Below are 22,622 nucleotides of genomic sequence, written 5' to 3' on the forward strand. Positions count from 1 at the left end.
ATATCAGTGATGGAAGTATATATTTTGCAGTACTTACAAACCGTCAGATAAACGGCTGCTCACCTGTGCATGTTCATCTGGATGCCAATACCAATGAATTCACTGAGACTTGCATCCTGAGCAAAGATGGGTTTATAAAATTACTTGTTGGTAACAAGAGTTTATATCATGCTGTAGACGTTTATTTTAAAACAGCTAAACATTGACTTCAACTTTTGCTCTTTCCTTTGTAGGTGCTAACATCATGTCGGGCCTTTCTGTTAACTTCTCGTATTCCTACCAAGGTAAGGCATTTTTCAGTCCAGTAGCATGGTAAATTTCACTTTTTAAGTTAATGTTGTTCATGTGGGAGCTTCGCTGTTTATCAATTCAATGGTACACAACTGTCTGCACAACTTCAGACTTTTAAGGACTTGCTTCAAGGCTTTTTTGCAGACTCCTTTTGCCTAGCAACAAAGTCAGGGCTATCTTTGTTTCAAAACTGCTAGATTTACTCTTTTCCTCCCACTTCTGAATCTCCAGTGGTGCTTCGCCAGCCCCCACAGACCCACTCTCAGGCTCTACCACTTTACCTACTTTTTCTCTTTCTCTCCCTGCTTCCCCTCCTTTCCCCAGAAACTCAGCCCTCTGCCCTAGAGGTCAGAGAATACAGACAGAGTAGCAGTGGCTGTTGGGAAATGGAGTGCTAAGAGATCACAGCCCTATTACATTTCATTTAGCAGGAAAAGCTTTGTATTGCTGTGCTTTTTGATGGGTTCTTTCAATTTTACATAGGGCCTAGTTTACCAAACTTTTTAAAAAGATGGATTTCGTTTCCTTTTCTTTTTCTTTTTTTTTGTCTGTCCTTGTTGAACTTGTGAAGTAGCTAGCTGTCTGAGTATCCTGGAAGCCAATTTAGCATGCCATTACAATATTTTTGAACTCTTTGTATTAGCACTCTAAACTATTGGCAAAGTAGATCTCTTAAAGGATCATCTGTAGTAGTAGTAGTAGTAGTAGTAGTAGTAGTAATAGTTATTAAATTTTTATACAGTGGTACCTTGGTAGTTGAACACCTTAGTTGTTGAACAAATCGGCTCCCAAACCTAGAAGTGAGTGTTCCAGTTTGCGAACATTTTTTGGAAGCCAAACATCCTACTCACCTTCCGCGGCTTCTGATTGGATGCTGGAAGCTCTTGTAGCCAATTGGAAACCGAACTCCTGGAACAGATTAAATTCGAGAACCAAAGTACGACTGTACTGCCCTTCATCCGAAGATCGCAGGATGGTTCACAGCGTAAAAGTACAAAATGAGAACACAAAAATGCATAATAAAACAAAAGCTATCCAATAACCGCCTTTTCACAAACACATATTGTTATTTTAAATCCAGATACATGAAAAACTAGCCTCTATAACGGTTGTATATACAAGTTTTCTAAACTTGATTACCATGAATCGAAATGTGAATATTTGTATTAAATACACTTTGGATTCACATTTTCAACTGGATGTGGCATGGAGTTGTGTCTCGAACAAGAGTTGAAGTTCCTCCACAGCTCATCTACATATATTTATGCAATTTATGAACAGGCCCATTGTCTAGTGCTGTGTCTGCAGGTGAGTACTATAATGAATACTACTTATAGCTGGTTAAACTACTCTGCAAGTATTAAGATAATTCCATCAAACAATCCTCTTTTTGGGTACATTTTTCAATAAAATTTGTGAGGCGACAACTTCTGAAAACTTGATGCTTTTGAGACCTTGGTACACACGTCTGATGTCATTAGTAATGCCTGGGCTTGTTGCTGCTGCCATCTTCACCGTGAGTGCTGGTACCTCCCCATCCTGCACCATCTTGACACAGCAGCGGAGAACTATATAGAGACTCACCAAATAATTTGGTGGGTATCCCTTTCTCAACAGTACCATGGGTTTGATCTGTTTGGGCCAAAACCTGCTGCTGGGTTGAATTCCGCCCCCCAGAATTCATTGGCAATCTTAGTTGTATCTGCAGCTTAAAAACATGAATGTTATACAGCCTGCTGTGCCACATTATTTATTATCAGTGGAATCGTGTCTGCTGTTCTCTAGAGACCGAAATTGCATCTTATGACTTGTCTAACAGCATATTCCATGAAATGCTTTGATTCTCCTGACAATTGGAACTGATTGTCTTGGCAGAGGAAAGACTCCAGTGCTCTTTGCAGATGATGAATTTGTATCTGGAGATAATCGTTCATTCCATATGGACTCTGGCTAACATGATGTTGGCAGATGTCCTTGTTTCTGCTTTTATACAAAACAAATTCAGAAAGACTCACAAAATAAAACATGAGTGAAGCTTGATTTTCTCTTTCCTGAGAATGAATATATATATATATATATATACGCGCATGCACATTTTAGTCACGGTTTAATTGTAGTATAGAAATATTAGTATAGTAATATTAATATTATAGTAATAGTATAGTAATTTTACCCAAATTTGAATTCTCGTAAACATGCCAAATAAAATGTGTTACATTAGGAAGTATAAGAATATAGTCAAATACATTTAGCACTGTTGAAAAAATACCCGATCTCTTTTCCCCAAAAAAGAAAAGCTGAGCCAGACAGAAACATATGATCAATGCAAATTTGTTCTTTCAATCTGCAAATTAATATACTTGCAGTAAGTTTTCTGCTGAGGCATGGAGGAGAGATGCCGTTTCCCCTCCCCTCTTTGCTGTAAGATAGAAACTGTATCCCTTTTTAAAGGAATAAACACTCAACGCTGTTCATAAATAAACTTAGAACTTGCTTAACCAGTGCTTGCAATGAACAAATCTGGTTTAACAAATTAGTTCAAAAATCTTAGAACTATGCATGAAAGTAGTTCCCATAATTTCAAAGTGAACTAATTGTGAATTAAATTCATTTGGGGTAGAACTCCGAATGATTCATTATCAAGTTCATCTTCAGGCTCATTATCTTGCATGTGTTTTGCTCCCTAGACTAGTGGTTCCCAACTGGGGGTTTGTGTAGCCCACCCAGGGGCTCCATGGAACCATTCACATAACAAAAACTATAACAGAGATATCAAAAATTTTCAAAAGTAGGGGGTCCATGGCTTGGTTCTTGGAAAATAGAGGATCCACCATACTTAGCTAACTAGAAAGCTCCTTAGATGAGTTGAGCCTTTAAGCTTAAAGTTCATAACTACCCTATTACTGTGCTGGCTGGGCTGATGGGCATTGTAGTCCAAAACAATGGGAGGGCACTAGCTAAGGACATGTGCTTTATTAATGGATACTTGGCTGGGCGCTCATTCTATGTAGAATAGTTTAATCTTTGCTTGTTGTCCTTTTACTGCTGTGTTTCGATATAAAGCGAAGTAATTTTCTGTTTGAATTACAGCTAGAACTAACTTTCAGCTACTTGGAAATCCAAGGAATCACCTGCAATAAACCTGGCCAGGTGAATTTTTCAGTTATGAATGTATTTAACGATGCAGTAATCCTATATAGCAGATTAGAAATGTTCTAATTAGGCAGCTGTGCTCCCCCACCCCCACTTTCCAATGCTAATTTAGGTGAAACCAATGGAGAAAGAAATGTGCATGGAATACCAGCCTTGTCTGAATTATGTTGGTAATAGCTTATTACCGATTGGTGTTCCTCTGCTGACATAAGTGGAGGTTTCCAGCAGAGCCTTTTGCTGATGGAATAGGAATTGAAGCAATCTTGGGCTGTTCACTTCCCCTACCATATGTTCCAAAAATCTGCTCCAGAGGGTTCTGGGATCTTTTGGAGAACAGCATGAGGAAGGGAAAGGAAGATTATGGTGGGCAGGCAGGGGGTAGGGAATTGCAAAGATTGCCTTGATTGCTATTATACTAGAAGGACTCTTAGGACTAAAGCGTCTTCTGTCAGCAAAGGGACACCAATTGGATTCTTTATTTGCAAGCAGGTGTAGATACTGAATTGGGGGCGAGTTTGTAACTTGGAGTACAATAAATCAGATTGACTTGGCTTTGTACTGAATGCATGCTTGCTTTCATACAAGATTTTTTTTTGGGGGGGATCCAATGTCACTTCATTCCTTCTTGGTAAAAATAAAATATAAAAAAAATGTTTGTGAAAGCAGAATCTGAAAGTATTCCAGAAGGAGGAGGCAGGAATTTATTTAATTAATTGAATATATATATACCACCCTATACACGGAGGTCTCAACTTAGTCTGCAACTTGCAAAGCTTTCGTGTAAAAATCCATGTGTTTGCATTCCGTTACATCCTTTTTCCGTATGTGTTACCCTTTCAAAGAAAAGCATTGAGTCAGTTCAGATGTAATATATCTAAATGTGGTTTGACTGATGAGCCTAAACCTCAGACACCCACACTTCCTTCATATCACACACACACACACACACACACACACACACACACACAATTCCCTCCCTGACTTCTTGCTTCATAGCAAATCATAGTTTGCTATGACATTTCTGAGCAAACCCAAGATTTTTACAAACCATAAACAGGATACCAAATTATGGTTTCTATTTATGGTGGTCTGCCATGTTCAGAGATGTAACAGCAGACTAGGTTTGTCTCAAACCAGGAAGTCGGGAGGGGATCCATAGTGTACAAAGGAAGCAGGGAATATTCAAGTTTCAGACCCTACACACAACTGTCACTTGTCAGTATGTTTAAGTGGGGCATAGGATTAATTAGTAGAGAAGATGGAGTGTATCACTCTTCGAATATGTCTCTTGAAAGTGCTAGGACCATATTTCACTTGATATATTGGAGTGCCTACAGCCACACATACAAAAGTCAAAATTGGATTACATATGCGCCAAACAATTTGATTCTAAAGTGGCCTATATAAATCCAATTGTTTACTATTTTTAGTAGTCTCTTTTTAAAAGTAAAGGTTGTCACCAGTTTTTTCTGTGCCTGTACATCAGATTGGCATAGCTTAGCACTTTTGACCTGGAGGTTGAACAAACATACACACACATACACACGTTTCACATGTGATCCCATCACCACAAGTGGGAAGATATCAGTTGCGGTGATCTCTGCACATTCTTCTCTCCCAAGAGAATGGTGCAGTGATTTTTTTTTTTTTGAAAAAACACAACTTTATTTCTCAATCCAAAGTAATAAATAGGATTTTTTTAAAAACAAACAAACAAACAAACAGATTTTCAAGGGAGAACTCCACTCAAGGAAGGTCTGCCAGGGGAATACTCCAGTAAGGCAGGGTCAGCTATGTGTCATCGGAAGCAGAGCTTGGCTGTTCCTCCCTGCTCCTGGGTGTTCAGTTCTGCCTGGCCGCTGCCTGCAGCCATGGGTGGGAAAGTGTTGGTCTTCCGAGTGGCCCGTCTGGAGCGTGGCTTCCGTCCTCAGTCGCTGGATGCCTGCATCTGCTTGCAGAAGGCGTCAAACTGCTGCTGCTCCAGCTCAGTCATCACCCTGTTGAGGGCGTAGATCTCGGCCCGTTGCCGTTGCTTGAGCTCCTGCTGGGCCGCGCACTGCTTGGCCTTCTCCAGGCGGCTGTTGGGACCGTCCTTGCCCTTGGGAGGCGTCCCCTGCTGTGGCAGCGGGATGGGAGGCGGCGGCAGCTTCTCGCGGCGGGCCCCGCCGGGCTCCATTTTCTTCCTCCTCCCGCGAAGGAAGATGGTGGCCGCAGAATGGTGCAGTGATGTGCTGATACAGCCCCATTCCCATATCCTCTGTGATGTCATAGAATCATAGAATCCTAGAGTTGGAAGAGACCACAAGGGCCATCGAGTCCAACCCCCTGCCAAGCAGGAAACACCATCAGAGCACTCCTGACATATGGTTGTCAAGCCTCTGCTTAAAGACCTCCAAAGAAGGAGACTCCACCACACTCCTTGGCAGCAAATTCCACTGTCGAACAGCTCTTACTGTCAGGAAGTTCTTCCTAATGTTTAGGTGGAATCTTCTTTCTTGTGTTATCACTTAGAAAAAGATGTGGGAGACTGACAAAGTAGTTTGGTTGTGCTCAAGTCCTGCTTGTGGGTGTCCAATGGGCATCTGGTTGGCCACAGTGAGAACAGGATGCTAGACTGAATAGACTTGAATGGGCTTTGGTCTGATGTACCAGGGCCATTCTTGTGTTAGTTCCTTGCTAGGTTTGTAAGGAACTAACACAAGAATGGCCCTGGTACATCAAACCAAAGCCCATTCAAGTCTACTCAGTCTAGCGTCCTGTGTTAGTTCCTTGCTAGGTTTGTAAGATGGGACACAGGTGGCGCTGTGGGTTAAACCACAGAGTCTAGGGCTTACCCATCAGAAGGTCAGCGGTTCGAATCCCCACAATGGGGTGAGCTCCCGTTGCTCAATCCCTGCTCCTGCCAACCTAGCAGTTTGAAAGCACGCCACAAAAAGTGCAAGTAGATTAATAGGTACCGCTCTGGTGGGAAGGTAAACGGCATTTCCATACGCTGCTCTGGTTCGCCAGAAGTGGCTTAGTCATGCTGGCCACATGACCCGGAAGCTGTACGCTGGCTCCCTCGGCCAATAAAGCGAGATGAGCGCCACAACCCCAGAGTCGGGCACGACTGGACCTAATGGTCAGGGGTCCCTTTACCTTTAGGTTTGTAAGATGGCCGGGTGGTAACCACCACAGTCAAGACTTTTTGATCTGATAACACCAACAGTATTGTTACAGTGCTGTTTTGGCATGAATATGTGGCTTTATTGGTTGATGAAGCAAACACATTTCTAGGAACATAGATTATTACTTGGATTGATTGTTTTTTACAGTAATGTTATTAGATTTTCATCATAATATTTATTATTGAAATGATATACACAAGAAACATTATTTTTCCTACTTCATTATGCAGCTGATTGTAGAAACTGAAAAATGCAACATTTCTATGAAGTTGACTTCATCTGAAGATGTGCATGAAGTTTTGGCACATGTTGGAACATGCCTTAGGAGGATATTCCCTGGTCTGTCTCCTGTGTAGGTACTCATTGGGAAAACTGTAACATATATTTGATATTCGATTAGTCAGCCAGATTCTCTTTATATTTGTGTATGTGTATGTGTGACCCCATCAGGGTTCAGACATCCATGGCTTGAAGTGGGTTTCAGCTTATGATTTGGAGACAAAAAGTGCAGTTTTAGCAGTGACCATAGTTTGCCCTCTTTGGATATCACTCCAATCTATGGTTACTGTGGACAAGCCTGCAGCATATACCTGATCGATAAATCATCACCAACAGTTTTTGTGACTGTTACCTACTTTCTAAGTTGCTGTGATCACAGGAATTGCAGAGAATTACTTCTGTAATCACTTGGTTGACACAATATACTTGACTGAGGACACTTCTCACATGGTTCAGTGTGTGGGTTGAACCAGCCCTTTGGCCTAGCAGAGAGGTGTTCAACAACCACTTCACTCCAGGAAAGCTCTGATTGTTGCAAGTGCCAATGTAATAAATCTGAAGTGTGATTAATTGGGGGGGGGGAGAGAAACCGAAAGCTTAACTTCTTCAATTTACCCTTCTCTGCACTTATGTAGATAAGTATAATAACTAAAGTAGCTGAAGGAACACCTCTTTCCATCCCTCCTGTGTTTTAACTTTCCCATGAGGCCATATTCCATATGCTTTCCTTATGTAATCACAATGGGGAAAGGCTTTCTCTGTGATGGTGCCCTGGCTGTGGAATGCCCTCCCATAAAGGAGTATGCCTGCTTTCTATTTTGCAATCTTTTCAGTACCGAGTTAAGATGTTTTTATGTACCCAAGTGTTTGAATTTGCATAATCCCTCAGTCTGCTTTGTCGTCTGTTGTATTTTATTATGGTTATTTGTTTTATTTACCCACCCTTCCTCCCAGAGGAGACCAGGGCATTTACACACATCTCTCTCTCTCTCTCTCTCTCTCTCTCTCTCTCTCTCTCTCTCTGTGTGAGGTTTAAAAACTGTTAAAAAATATAAAAAACAATGAAACACATTAAAACATGTAATCAGTCATGTGCCTCAATAATTGTGGTTTATTGTATCAGGTTTTAATTAACTTATTATTTATATAGTTGTAATTGTTATGGAGGATGGCGTAGAAATGTTTTAAATTTATAAAGGGCTGAATTCAGCTACTTGGTTATGTTAGCAGAATCCAGAGCAACACATGGAAATGCTTGCACTGGCAGAACAATCTCCTTAGCACTACATACATTGAATTCCACCCAAATATGGGCAGGCTACATTTTCACCTGTGTTCTAATTCAGATGTGCATTTTCCTCTTGCATGCAGAAGGATAATGAAAAAAGTAATTATGGAGCCGCCAGAAAGACTGGCTAATCTCCAGACATTGTGGGACAGCCAAACCGTGGCAGAGTTAGGACCATGTGGTGAGTGTGCATGGTTTTTTTTAGACTGAAATGTACAAAAGTATAATCGCCAGTGCTGGGAAACAGTATTCTATTTATGGTAGGCTTAGTTCTATTTCTAGGAGAGGCTTGGCTTTTTGGTAAAGGTATAATTAGCTCTAAGGTATAGTTAGAGTAGAGTGCCGTTGCGACTGGCTTGGGAAGGTGCTATTTTTGTACGTCATTGTGCCTTGCTGTACAGGCAACGTGGTCTAGACTCAGCTAGCTTCACATTGTGCCTGCAGCATGTTTGTGCTCAGAAGAGAGGAAAATATACTGAGTCTTTAAGATATGTGCATCAGCTTGAAGTACCAATTCCCAAAGGAGACAAATGGTTTGTGTTGCTTCTTTTGTTTCTAGGAGGTTTTTCTCAAATGTATGCGTGTGTTTGTGACTGGCTTGGTTTTCCGTATAGGGAAGAAGTTCAGTGGGTAAGTACAGAAATCTCATTGGCAGAGGTTGTTTTCACCTAGCTGTGCAAAGACAGAGGGGTTTTATTTATTTTATTCTATAAAAGCCCTAACCAAACCCAAACACCACCTTTCTACCATCCCAGCTGTAAAATATATTTTGTTGTGCTTTTTTTCCAACCAGGATGTTGATACAATTTATCTGACTCAAGATACCAGGGAGCTGAATTTACAAGATTTTAGTCATCTTGACCACAGGTAAGCACCCGAGACATTCCAAAAACTGTTCATGGTCGAAAGCAATATGCCATGCTACTTTCGCAGCACTCAGTATTGCGTGCATCTGTAAACCTTACTTTTTCAGTATACCGTTGAAATGTAGAGCAATGCTTGGGTCTAGTGGTGACATTGTGAGCTTGCTGTGATGCCTCTATAAGCTTACCAGACGTCCCCGTTTCCTGGGGACAGTCCCCGGATTTACAAATCAGTCCCCTGACCAAATCCATCTGTTTAGTAGGAAGTTAAAAGTGTCCCCGGATTCACTGAAAAAAATCTGGTAACCTTACTATAATCATCTGCAGTGTTTGAGATGAAGCAACTGCTGGTATGCTTCCATCCAACACACTTATTTGGTTGCACTTAAAGGGTGCAATTCACTACCACAGAAAACACTCCCACATGGTGCTCCCTGTAGCTCAGTGGCTACACTCTGCCCCCCTGGCTGGAGGCAGCACACTTCTGAATACCAGGTGATGGAAACCACAGAAGGAGAAAGTGCTCTTGTTGTCAGGTCTTGTGTGCAGGCTTCCCTTAGGCAGCGAGTTGGCTGCTGGTCTAAATGGCCATTGGCCTGCTCCAGAAAGCTGTTCTTATGTTCAGATGGCAGGCTACTGTTTATTTGTTCTTGGGCATTTAATATGTCTGTATCTGTGGCACAGTTAGGATACTGGCATTAGATAATGATAACAAAAATGTATATGGTGTTTGATGTTGTACGTCTGGTCAGAATTTCAGTGCCTAGGAGATAATTGCAGACTGGAAGAATATAATGCAATGCAGGACTGTGGTGCAGAAATCTTTTCACAAGTTAGCCATGCATGCAAATAGTAAGTTAGCTTTGTAGGGATTTAAAACTGTATGTCAGCCTGTTGTCAGCATTCGGCACACTCAAGGAAATCTCTCTGGGAAAATCTTCAGGCGTACCTAAGCTAGATCTTTGGATTCTAATCATAGTGGCCATGATCAGACTCCAGTTCATACTGGCTGAGGGTGCTAATGACCCATTGTCATCTCATTATGCACAAACCATAATTTGCCTGATTGGGGTGGCAGGAAACATAGCAAAGCTACAGTTTGTTCAAACCAGGGAGGGAGGTATTGAAGGCATGAGCCCAAATCCTGTTCACAATGGCCAGTCACTGATTTGCCAGTCACATCTGAAGTGAGCTAATGTATACCTTTCTCACATGTTTCGTTTTAGCTTTTAGTGTAAGCTCGTACAAAATAAACCTTATTTCCTATTTGAAACTTATTAATTTATAAATAAGTTTATAGTTTGATATCCTGCCCTTCCTCCCGAGGGACCCAGGAACCATACACATTCTGTATTTTATAGCACACAACGTTGTTAATAGGCGCAACACTGAACAGTCATTTTTACGTGGGGCATAGACCAAAACAACGATGAAACCTCCTACATGTGTTCAATCTGAAGTAACCATAGGATTACAGCCAAAAACATATGCAGACTTACACTGGACACACTGGACACTTACATCTGAGTAGACATGTACTGGTTTGGGCTAGACATTTAGAGGAGATGTTGTATACATAAAAACATCTGTATCAGATAAAAAAATTGAGAATAAAATATCAGGAACAAAATAGATGAAAATTTACTTTTAAAACTCAGACCAATTTTAGTACAAATCGTTCTCCTCCAGAGTAATTGCTTTATAGAGAACTAGAACTTTAAGGTCCTATTGTATGGATCAGGAATGTTAAAGATCTATTTTGAGCTATCTAGCATACTAAATGCTATGGTAACACTTAATACGATTTTGCTGTAGTTAGTATGGAAGCATCTAACAGTATGCCTTTGTTGGTATTAATTTAATGGAGAAGCTGACAGAGAGACAGCATATCAAATTAAGGAGTCTAGGATTAAAGGAATGAATTTCATTTTAGGGTTTTACTTTTAAAATCCTTTACAATTAAAGGAGAGGCCGTGTGGGAAGTTTTATTATCTTTTCACAAGACACCAGTATCTTTAGAGTAAAAGGTGACTGGAAGAGATGCTTTGTTGGATTCATTCAGTCATAGGATTATGTTAAATCATCTAGCTGCCTAAAAGCCTTTAGCACTCAATTATGATTACTACACTGATTAAATGTGACACAAGCTGATAAAAAACCAAATGCAATTCAGTAGCTGAAACCGCATTCTAAACAGGTGCTCACTTTTTAATGAATATAAAATGCCCAATCTAATATGCCCAGTCTGAAAAACCAGACTAAACAGAATTGTTTGCATACCCTCTTACCACCTACTTTTTATTACAGATCTACAAAGCTCTCTAAAATTGTAATTATTGCACGTTTTAGGTACTTTGTCTTGAAATACTAAAACATCACACACACACACACACACACACACACACACGGGGCTCACACACATACACACGAAAAACAAAAGAGAAGATACGATGCATATTCCAAAAACAAGCTTACATAATCAGTAAGTATTGCTAAAAAGAGAGAATATAATATTTCCTAAAATAGAATGTTTGCAATACATATTCTGGTACTGGACAAAGACTTCCAACCTTTTTACTAACCTATCAAGGGTCAATCCTTTCTGCATGTGAATGTAGCCTGTAAACCTGACAATTGCAGCTTCTCATAAAGATAAAACATTTTACCAAGTTGATCGCTCTCATGCATTGCTTATAATTTTCATTTTTCTCAATATGTGATACTTCCCCCCCTAGGGATTTAATACCAATAGTTGCTGCCCTGGAATACAACCAGTGGTTTACAAAGCTTTCCTCCAAGGATCTAAAGTTAGTAAGTATTAGGGTGAAGGGTGACTATCTGGTTCATATAAAATAACTAGTGTTGTGGAATTTATGAAGGTGTGGTTATCCAAATGAAAAGAGGGATTTGCAGCTATAAATGTTTTTGCTTTAATTCTGCATGCAGTAGAATGTAGTGAAATTAAATATGCAATGTTCACTTTCAAACACTGATGAAAGGAGAAATCCTATACACAAGAAGCTGGCATAAAGTAAGCAGTGTAAGGCAAACCAGTGTATAGTTATTCTGTTTAGCATCTGGCTGAGCAAAGGGAAAATGCCCTTTTTCAGGGCTTAACATCCAACAGGCTTAGATCAGCCAGCTGGGTCCTCACTGAGCCAAGGGATTGAGGGAGTTAAGCCACCATAACCTGGTTATGCCAGGAATCTCCTGGTTCATCCTGAAACATCTTAGATGCCTCAAGTTGTTTCAGGTGATGAAGAGGGACATGGGTTTCCCCCCTAAACAATCTATAAGTTAAGCAGCCCTTTTGAGTGAAAGTTACCTTTATTATTTGAAATTTTCAAAGTCAATGCACTAAAAATATATATAATCTAATTTGAAATCATTTGTGAGAGCTTAGCAATGGACGAATCTGCCAATTTTGGTTTCTCATTTTTCCAGTTTTCAGTTCACTTTCACATTAGTTTTAAAAGTCTGCATGACTTATCATGAAAGCAGGTCCAGTGTTGATGTGGCAGAATGGATAAAGGCCCACTGAATGCACCAATCACACCCAACTCAGAAATTTCCTTTTAAATCTGTCACTTCATTTCTAGGGCTTAGCTAACACATATTTATCTTTTTAAAAGGAGGTTTCCTTGAACCTTGGAGACCCCTTTAGTATTTTCCTTGAAGGGACTAATAAAGAACAGTTGGCAATAAATATTGTCATATCTCTTAGAGTTGCAATGACAGTTAAGTTTCCAGCTTCCAGTTGTTAACCATAGGCTCAGTAGAACCAATTATTTTCTATTTTCTACATGGTATGCGTATTCACACCTGAAATGTCCACCAATCCATGCCTTTCTGTGGGCTTCTGGCTTTGATGTGGACATTTTGTATGTGGTGATTCACTTAAGAGAACATTAGAGCCCCTCTGTGGAGCCCAACCACATTAAAATAGTTTCAGGCACTTGCTTTGGGTATGAAGGCAGGTTGTTATTTGCTGCATTCTCATACTGACTTGATTTCATTGATATATAATATTACACCATTGTTGTCTTTGACAGTCTGCTGATGTTTGTGAGCAGATCCTAAGAGTGGTGAGCAGATCTAACAGACTGGAAGAGCTAGTACTGGAGAATGCAGGTCTTAGAACGTAAGTCCATTTTTTCTTTAAATAGCATAAGTATTTAGCAAATCCCGATATTGCTAGAAAGAGCTTTGAGTTTGAAATTGCAGTCCGATACACACTTACCTGAGAATAAGTCCTACTGAACTCCATGGGGCCTGCTTCTGAGTAGGCATACCTAGAATTGCTAAAATGTACAAAATTGCGCCTCTTACCTACCTAACACTGCAGTGCATGATAGGAGTGTAAATAAGATATGTGATGCTTCAAAATAAATATTTAGGGTTTGCAGGAGAAACCACCCAGACCTAGAAAATTGTTGCTTTGTGAGAACAGGTGTGACTTAGAGTAACTTTGCACAAATTCTCTTACTGTATTACGTAATTTTTCTCTCATAGAGGCAGATATGCAAAAAGAAAATACCACATCTTTTTTTTTTTGTAAGCCCACTAATGTGTATTACATTGTCCAATAAATATGACATCTTTCCTTCCCTTGCATGCTTGTGCCTTTGCATGGCTAGTTAAGCGCTACACGCAGAAGCTAAACCTAATGCATAACCCAGTGTATAGGCAAAGCCACCCTTAATGTAAAAGAGAATTGGTACATAGTGGCAGTGTTGTACACAGCTTCCCTAATTCTATGCTCATTCTTTTTAAGTAGTCATTTCATATTAAGCTTTTAAATATGGTGTGATGCAACTTTGCAAGCCTTAATATAATCCTATGTTTTGTGGTTGTTGTTTTTCTTAAAGAGATTTTGCACAGAAACTGGCCAATGCCCTATCCCATAATCCCAACTCAGGACTTCATACAATTAACCTTGCTGGCAACCCCCTGGAGGACAGAGGTACTGTAGCACTTAAATTTTCTCCATTCCTAATACACACCCAATAAGAGGATTAGTGTGGTTTCATTCAGCTTTTGTCTGAACAATACAACATTTTGTCGGATGTCATTGCTTCGTAAATACCCTTTGTTCACAAATGTCTGAAGATCTAGTCACTGTCCCTTTAAACTGCAAGTCATGTTTAGTAGTTATAGTGGTCATAAATTTAATTAAGCCTAGCTTTGTTCTGATTTCACAAAAATTGCTGGCATTTAAGTAAAAAACAATAGCGGGTAATTAGTTTGGAACTGAGGTAGGAATTAATAGGCCACAAATGTTGTATTTTTCAAAGCCTTTAGAATTACCATAATATTCACCCTAGGGAGAAGTGTTACTGTTTTGAGTAAATAATACATTTGTATCTGGTAATATGAGCTTAAATATTAGCATTTCATACAATTTGGGCGAAAGAGGAGGTCCTTTCTGTCACTGGTATAGTAAGCATCTAGAGCAGCCAGTCAGGACAGAAATAATGAATGATAAGCTTATCGCTGTTCCGCATAACACTGAATCATGTTTCAATCCCAGGGATTCAGTTTCAGTTCTAGGAAGTGTCAGTTAAGTAATTTGGTGGGCTTGGATACTTGCCCATCATCTGGTTTCCTGTTCCTTCCTTAAATCTAAATATTTAAAACCTCGTTTGCACATTATCAAAGGGTAGGAATTCTCATTAACTTTCTCACACATTCCACATACATATTAGCGTGCACTCTTTTTGTTAAAAATACTCATTTCATATAGGAAATTGCTCTGATCTTCTCCTCTGGGATAAAAGAGACGCTGAAATGTATTTTATTTTTACCGTTAATGTTTAACTTTACTGGAATGTATTCCCAGTAAGTGCACTTAGGGTCATTTCTTGATGGCATATCTGCAGTACAAATCCATCATATTTGTATCAGTTTAACTTTTTTTAACGGTCAGGGGTACCTTTACCTTTACCTAACTTTTTATGGTTTCACCCCAAATAATTTTGAAGATTCTAGTCAGTGTGCAGAATGTTTTGTTGCAAACCTTTAGCCCATCCCAAACTACAGCTCCCAGGGTAGCCTTAGGGGAGGAAAGTGATTATTCTGATAATTACAGTGAAGCGTAGGTGTATCGTAATTAATGGCTAAGGCATCATTATATACCTCTTGTCTGTGGATGTGCAAGGCACTTCCCTTCTTTCTCCACTTAGCCTTATAGTAGCCATGCAAAATAGAAGTCTGTTCCATTTTGTAAAAACAACTTGCCAGAAGCCAAACTATGCATCACTGTATGTGCAGTGCTTTGAACCTAGCTTTTGAGGTCCAGACATACTGTTGTGTCAACTGGACCACACTGTACCTCAATATTGAAACATAAATATTTATGATGTAAACACCTCCCCATTTCTAGTTCCTGAGTCTTTTTTGTTTTTCGTTCTTCTGCAGGTGTGTCCTCACTAAGTATTCAGTTTGCCAAACTACCAAAGGGGCTGACACAATTAAATCTATCAAAAACCTCATTATCGCCTAAAGGTATGTTCAATTAAATGTACAAGTCATTATGACACATTAGCTTTTGTTTTCCCTTCTGTTATCTGAGTGCTTTCTCCAGTTCAGAACTTTTCTTTCATGATCAGGCAGGCAAAATAGAGCCGGAAATGTTTTGCAACACACTATGAGCTGTTGCCCCGTTGGATGTTGTAATCTAGACCATCAGGATTAATTGAGCTCCAGTTCAGTAGCAGTTGCCATCACAAGCACTGCAAAAATACACAGGTAGAGTTGCAGTGAGTTTGCTCAGCACAGTGCATGATTTGCATGGCAAGTAGAATAATAGAACTGTAGAGTTGGAAGGGACCTCAAGGGTCCGCTAGTCCAGCCCCCTGCAATGCAGGAATCCCAGCTAAAGCATCCATGGCAGATGGCCACCCAACCTCTGCTTTAAAAAGTGGTGGAGAAAAGTGGAGGATGTGTCTAAATGGCAGGTCAAGGCAGATGAAGGAGCAGCAGTTGCACAGGAAACCTTAGTCAATGTTGTGTTTGCCATTTTCAAGGATTTCTTTCTGCACGTTCTGTTTAGAATCAGGTACAGGAAGCTTCCAAGCACCACACCTTAAACTATAATCACTATACTAGGTCAGCCCTTCAGTGTTCTTACAAAGATGCAAGCAAACTCAAATAGCACTCCTAACAAAAACAAATTCTTTTGAGCTCTTATGTCTGTCTCTGTATGTGAGATGCTCTTCTTACAAAAACCCGTGATTTCCATTCTCTCTGTGTGTGTCTCTAAAAAGCCCCTTCAATCTTGTCTCTTAAAGCTTTGTGGCTTTCTGCCTAGCTTATCTTCTAAAACATTCGCTTGGCTTAAGGACAACACTTCATTGCTTTAGCCATGGTTGGGAAATTTAATCGGAAGCCTAAAGGCTGAATTTTATTACAATTAAAGATTAGATGCAGAAACTGGTTGTGCTTATCACCTGTAAATTCATCCCAGGAGAATACAGGAGTGGGTTTCTTCTCCCTTAGCCTGGCCCTCCACACACTTTTCAAGCACATGCATGCTTGCTCTTGAGTTCCTTATTTGTGCTCCTTTTCATGGTTAATTGCAATGCATGTTTGGTTTAAACCTTGCAGCTTCGTTGTTGGTTGTCCTAGATCTGCTTTTTGGAGCACAGCAATTAAGAGCGGGGTTTTTTTAATGCTTTTCTTAATAAATTATAGCATTGCATGCTGTGATGTTTCATTTTTATTCCAATCTTCCTAATGCCCCCCCCCCCGGCTGCCTCTAACTTGAAGCAGCCTTCATCTCTTATCAGATTCTGAAAACTTAATTCTTCTGCAGAATCTTCCCTGGATCACTGAAGCTTGACTTCCTCTGTACTGCCAGTTCATTCCCATCTAACTCCTTCCCATGCTACCTTTAAAAAAAATTTCATTTAGCCTATAAGCCTGTTGAATACAGACTGGAGACCTTTGGTAGCCTGCACAGTACCTATCACTCTTTTCTTTCTTTGTGAAATGGTTGATCCTATTTCAACAGGACTGTAACAATTCCATATAGCTGCCACATTTATGACCTTAAGAAAGGAAATGTTTATTTTCTGAGATCAGCCTCCCACAGACTTTTGCATGACTTGTTTTTTTCCCCCATCTTCTATATGTACCAAGCTTCCACTGAATATGATCAGCATGTGGGAAGCACAGTCTCTCCAGCAGTGCTGTTATCTTAAATATTCATTGCTGTTCATGTTCTTTTGATGAGGTGCAGAACAGGAAATCATTAAATGTTTCATAGAAACTGTATATTTGCAGAGTGTATGTTAATACTTTACTGAGCACGACAAAGGCAAATGTTGACCATTTTGTTGCAGGGGTAAACAGCCTTTCTCAATCACTGAGTGCCAACCAGCTCTTAGCTACCACGCTGACCCACCTTGATCTCTCAGGGAACGTTCTTCGGGGTGATGATCTTTCAGTAGGTGCTACTTTTTTCTACTTCCTAAACAAATCTGTTGTGTTAAAGCAATCAGTGAAGTAAATACCAGTGAAGGCAGCATCGCAAGAGAATTGGAAATAGTAGAAAGCACATTCATTTTCCCAAGTTGCCTAATTTTAGACAGTTTGCCAATCGAATGTGTCATGTGAACCACCTTTTAGTTCTGATCCTAGATGTGCATAACAATCTATAGGGACTAAAGGAATAATCCCCTGAGGTTGTCAGCTATCTTCCATTATTTTCCTTAACCTGTGAAGAAAGCAACATAGCAAGCTCCTAACCTATGGCTCAGGTTGTTGTGGAAGATAATATGGGCTGGTTCACCTATCATAGTAAACCATAGTAAATGGCTTACCATGAATGAGCACATCACTTTGGCTTTGTTCTTCCATGAGCAAGAGAACCCTTGGTTTAGCATCACGTCTGAACCAAATATCATGCTTTATTTCACCAGTGGTGGATCTTGCGTTCTCAAATTTTAGTGGCACCTCCAACGAAAGAAGAAGAATGGATACAAAAATTTATGTACTATGCAGAAATGGCTAAACTTGCTGGAAAACTAAGAAATCAAGATAATGAACTTTTTATAAAAGAATGGAAATTGTAAACAGATAAGGACATTGGCATGGTTATTGTAATAAACTGCAGTTTCGTAAGAGTATTTAATTAAAGTAGATGAATAAAATAATTAGTTAAGTTAGAATTTGCAGGAAATGATAAAAATAAATTTAAGGAACCGCAGAAAGAGGAGGAAGGAAGTCGAGTTTTGAAATGTTAAAATGACTGTAAAACTATTGAAATGTATGAAATCATTTAAAAAATAATCAGCGGCACCCTGTGCAGTTTCAAAATTCGGCACCCCCTTGCCTCTCGCCAGGGGGAAACACTAGTTTTGTTCAATACCAGCAATATCCCATATTTTTCCATCTATAAGATGCCCCCATGTATAAGACGTGTATATATTTTGGGGGACTGATATTTAAGACAGCTCCATGTATAAGACACCCCCTAATTTTTTACTTTATTTTTTAGGGGGGGAAACCTAGTCTTATAAACGGAAAAATATGGTACTTCTCATTGTAAGATGGAGGGGAAGTGAGGTGTACTTGAATCCCTTTCAGCTGAGTGCAGATACTGCTGTGTCAGAAGGGCTAGAAGTGGAAGGAAGGTTTTGGCTTCCTCAGTATGTCCTCTCTTTAACCCTGCCTCAAGAAACATCAGGAAAAGTGAATGAAACTGCATTTGAGGGCAGAGTTTGCTCTCTCCAAATTGTGGCGCAGTTTGAATTTGGTTTGCTTTGGCCCTAGTATAGAATCCAGTGGCTGCCCTGTGGGCCGAAAAGCAGGGTAGCCACACCAGTGGGTGGGGTGAATGCGATTTTGCTTTCTTCCACCCCAATCGTAGGTTCTATGCAGGGAGTAGCCAATGTGGTGTCCTTATAGGGATTTGCAGCCCTCAGCAAAAGAAGAAAGTGGCTCTTAATTTAGCTGCTTGTTTCTGTGAACTGCCACACCTTGACAAATAACATGGCCCATGTCAGCCCCCCCTTTTTATGAGAATGTTTATTCATGTATACATACATATATATATATAAACCTCTCAGATTTTCAGTCTATGAAATTATTTCTGAAATGCCTTGTGGGAATTAATTCTGGGTGGAGGATGCAGCTGGCTTACTAGATCCAGTTGCAATTTAATAGCTGTCTTTGTGTGAGAGTTTCACTAAAATTGTTTTGCATTATTTGGCTGAAAGGTGGCTGGTATTCTAATCTACTTTGTAATTAAAAATAATGGTTCCTTGAAACTGAGTAGTTAATTGATTATTTAAAACTGAGGCATGCATGTGTCAAGGCTACTATTTGATCTTATGTAGGCAGTATTTTTTTCTTAGTACTTATGAGGTATTTGGTATTTAAGGACCAGAATGTTATGGTATCATAAGGGTGAAATATGAATATTTGTCAGGGCAGCGGTTACCTTCAAGATCAGAGAAGTGGATATGAATACCAGAAGAAAACTGAAGCTTATTTTTTAAAATTCCTTTTTCTGTCTCTCCCTTATAGTTCCTGTATAATTTTTTGGCCCAGCCAAACGCGATTGTTCATCTGGATTTATCCAACACAGAGTGTGCATTAGACATGGTAATAATTTACTAAAGAGAAGTCCAGTTTTTCCTGTTTCATATTGGCTTATCTTATGTGTAAAATTACTATCTTCTTATTCACAATTTAGATGTGTGGAGCACTTCTCCATGGCTGCCTTCAGCATCTTGCCATCCTCAACTTATCCAGAACAGTTTTTTCTCACAGGTCAGCATTTATCGTTATTTGTGTGAATTAGATACTGTATCATGAAACTCCCCCCCCCCAAAAAAAAATCTTAGAGCTGTAAAAACACTCTATCTGGTGAAATGATACTACCAGGACTTGTAAACTAAAGCATTTAGGTTGTATGCACTGCGAAACTGGATTAAATGGCAGTGTAGGTAAATAAGGCTGGAAACTAGAAGATAAAAAGGAATAAAAAAGGTGGGGAATCTTGCTGATGCTGTGACTCTGTGGTGATTTGGGGAGGTGTATGCCACGTGCAATGATTTCTGTATATCATGTGATAACTGTGTATGAAAAGTCATTTGTAAAATACCTCTTGTACATGTTACAGTTGTCCTTTACCTCTGCCACGCTAACTATACTTGAAAAGGGATTATTTACTGTAAGTGTCATATGGTAGGGCTGGGCAAAGAAAAAGTGAAACAGCTGGGTGTTGGTTCTTTCCTACCCCTCTTATGAGATCCAAGACCAAAGCAGTTTTCTTACTTCATCTCTGTTTTGCTGCTAGCTTCTCTGTATATTCAACTTCCCATTTATGTGGGGGTTATGTTCTAAGCCACATATTTAAGTGAAGTTGCATATTTTTGAAATGCCATTGAAGAAGTCTGCAAATACTCTATTCCACCCTCCCTGTTCTGCCCCTTTCTGCGACATTCATGGGTCACTTCTGGGTTCGGCATGATACATGTACGCACAGTTGCGCACATATTGAATGTGTGTAAATGGGGGGGTGCCTGTATCAATAAAACATGTGCACTACTATAAGTTTATTTTTAGATGGTCATATCCAAAGCTGCAGCTCTGCTTGTGCAAGGCAGTTATGTGAGCAGAGTTCTCTCTTCCTCTCCTGTCCCCTCCAGCTCCAACATGCACTCAAATTCATTTCCATAGGGTTGTGGGGACCCTTCAGAGCAGATATTGGTGGTAGAGGGGAGGAAACTGAAGTTCTGTAGCACCAGTCCACACTGGATACCACCCAGTGGTTCCTGTTTGTTTTCTGCTGGTTGATGCTTGTTGATCTAGACATTTGAGGCTGATGAATTAATGCTGCTATTGCATTCTGATAAGAGTTAGCAATTGTATCTCTTTGGATTGCAAACATACATAACAATGATCACAAGCCTTATGTAGGAAACAGCAGATTTAGCAGGATATCTTAGAGGTTTGTGGATGCTGACTTCTATCTGCTTATTGCTTTACAGAAAGGGCAAGGAAGTACCCCCATCCTTCAAGCAATTTTTCAGCAGTTCCCTTGCTTTGATGCAAATCAACCTTTCAGGGACTAAACTTCCTCCTGAGCCGCTAAAGTAAGTGAATTTTGTCATAAGATTTTAAATTGCATTGTGACGCTCCCTTGTGTAAATTTATGAGTAGGCAGGAAAGTTGATAGTAGGATGTGTTGATTTCATATGAATAAAATAGACCGAAAAAATGTTCTGCAGATTTTGGCTTATAAATAGTCATGTATTTGATTCCCTGCAGTGTTATGTGTTTTCTTTACAGTTCCTGTTTTATGAATAGTAAAATTACTCAGTTCTTTCATGTTCAGTTTAATTTGCTTGATTTTTGATGTTTGAGTATTTCATTAATAAATGTTCTACTTTAATTCTGTTTAACTGAAAGGTGTTAGAACTTATTGACTTGGCTTAGATCATTCAGGACACTGCAGACTCATGTGGCCCCTCTTCCCTTTTGCTAACTTATCATTTTATAATAGGTCCTAGACAAACCTTATCCAGTAGGCACCATATTCTAACCATAGAGGAGCAACCTGTATACAGGAGGGAGCAAGTGTGCCGGCCTACGGAGACACTTCCAAACCATGTTTTAATTATACGGTGTATACAGTGCATTTAGTTACATTGCCAATGCCTTTCAGTAAATATTTTGTTTGTTTATTTTAAAACGTATCCCGCTTTCCACCATGTAGTTCTCAAAGAAGCATCCAACAATAACACATACAGTATACAAAAAAAAAATAATAACAAGAATTTCTCTTGTGACTTGATTGTTCCATAATAATAATTCTAATTCATTTTTCAGAGCACTCTTACTGGGTCTCGCTTGTAACCAAAATGTGAAGGAGGTGTTTTTGGATCTGAGCAGCTGTGAGGTAGGAAATGCTTACAATCTATAATGTCATGATTATATTATACTCCTTAAACATAATGGTTTCTGTATATTTTGTGTTGGCCATGCTGAAGAAGCATTAAGCCAATTTTAAAACCTGTTGCACATTTACAGAACATGCCTGGCCTTGTGTACAATTGCACCTATTGTACAGACATGCATCTGTTATGCTGTGATTTTCTGAACAGCAGCAGCAAAAATGACAATCTGTTTTGAAACTGAGGAAATTCAGATGAAGGTCTATTATTATTATTATTATTATTATTTATTATGGCCTTGCTGTTGAAAGAAAGAGTCACTGTAAGCAAAACTGAAAAAGGTTATCTTAGTCCAGTGTTTCCCAAACTTGTTTCTCCATCTTCCTTTAGACTACAACTCCCATCATCCCTAGCTAGCAGGACCCCAGTGGTTAGGCCCTCTGTGCATGACAGTAGTCTTGTTGGTGCTGTTGAAAACTTGTGAATGTTTTGTTTTTATCAGTAGTACAATTAGTTTTCAGCTGCCCACTTTAAATACCCCAGTGCCAGCCCAGCTTCTAGCAAACAAGCAGCCAGAGAACCTTTCCTAGTTTTATCTGATTCTGAGAGGAATGTATTAATATCAAGCGGGATATCAGCTTTGCTTTTCCTTATAGGCTGCTTGGTCATTTTAGTC

General features: G+C 39.6%; 1 protein-coding gene across 1 annotated transcript in view; it reads left to right on the top strand.

The window, feature by feature from the left end:
- Positions 1 to 22,622, top strand: part of CARMIL1 (capping protein regulator and myosin 1 linker 1) — a 144,680-nt gene that overhangs the window by 58,469 nt on the left and 63,589 nt on the right. Inside the window, exons 3-17 of the mRNA XM_082234939.1 lie at positions 234 to 284; positions 3,382 to 3,441; positions 6,842 to 6,963; positions 8,262 to 8,359; positions 8,738 to 8,808; positions 8,972 to 9,045; positions 11,777 to 11,852; positions 13,094 to 13,182; positions 13,910 to 14,004; positions 15,459 to 15,545; positions 17,384 to 17,487; positions 19,572 to 19,649; positions 19,741 to 19,817; positions 21,041 to 21,145; positions 21,882 to 21,951. Of these exons, the coding sequence (XP_082091065.1) occupies positions 234 to 284; positions 3,382 to 3,441; positions 6,842 to 6,963; positions 8,262 to 8,359; positions 8,738 to 8,808; positions 8,972 to 9,045; positions 11,777 to 11,852; positions 13,094 to 13,182; positions 13,910 to 14,004; positions 15,459 to 15,545; positions 17,384 to 17,487; positions 19,572 to 19,649; positions 19,741 to 19,817; positions 21,041 to 21,145; positions 21,882 to 21,951 (1,257 nt within the window). The remainder of the gene's footprint in view (positions 1 to 233; positions 285 to 3,381; positions 3,442 to 6,841; positions 6,964 to 8,261; positions 8,360 to 8,737; positions 8,809 to 8,971; positions 9,046 to 11,776; positions 11,853 to 13,093; positions 13,183 to 13,909; positions 14,005 to 15,458; positions 15,546 to 17,383; positions 17,488 to 19,571; positions 19,650 to 19,740; positions 19,818 to 21,040; positions 21,146 to 21,881; positions 21,952 to 22,622) is intronic.

Source organism: Podarcis vaucheri, assembly GCF_965113315.1.
Source record: "Podarcis vaucheri genome assembly, chromosome: 8".
Lineage (NCBI taxonomy): Eukaryota > Metazoa > Chordata > Lepidosauria > Squamata > Lacertidae > Podarcis > Podarcis vaucheri.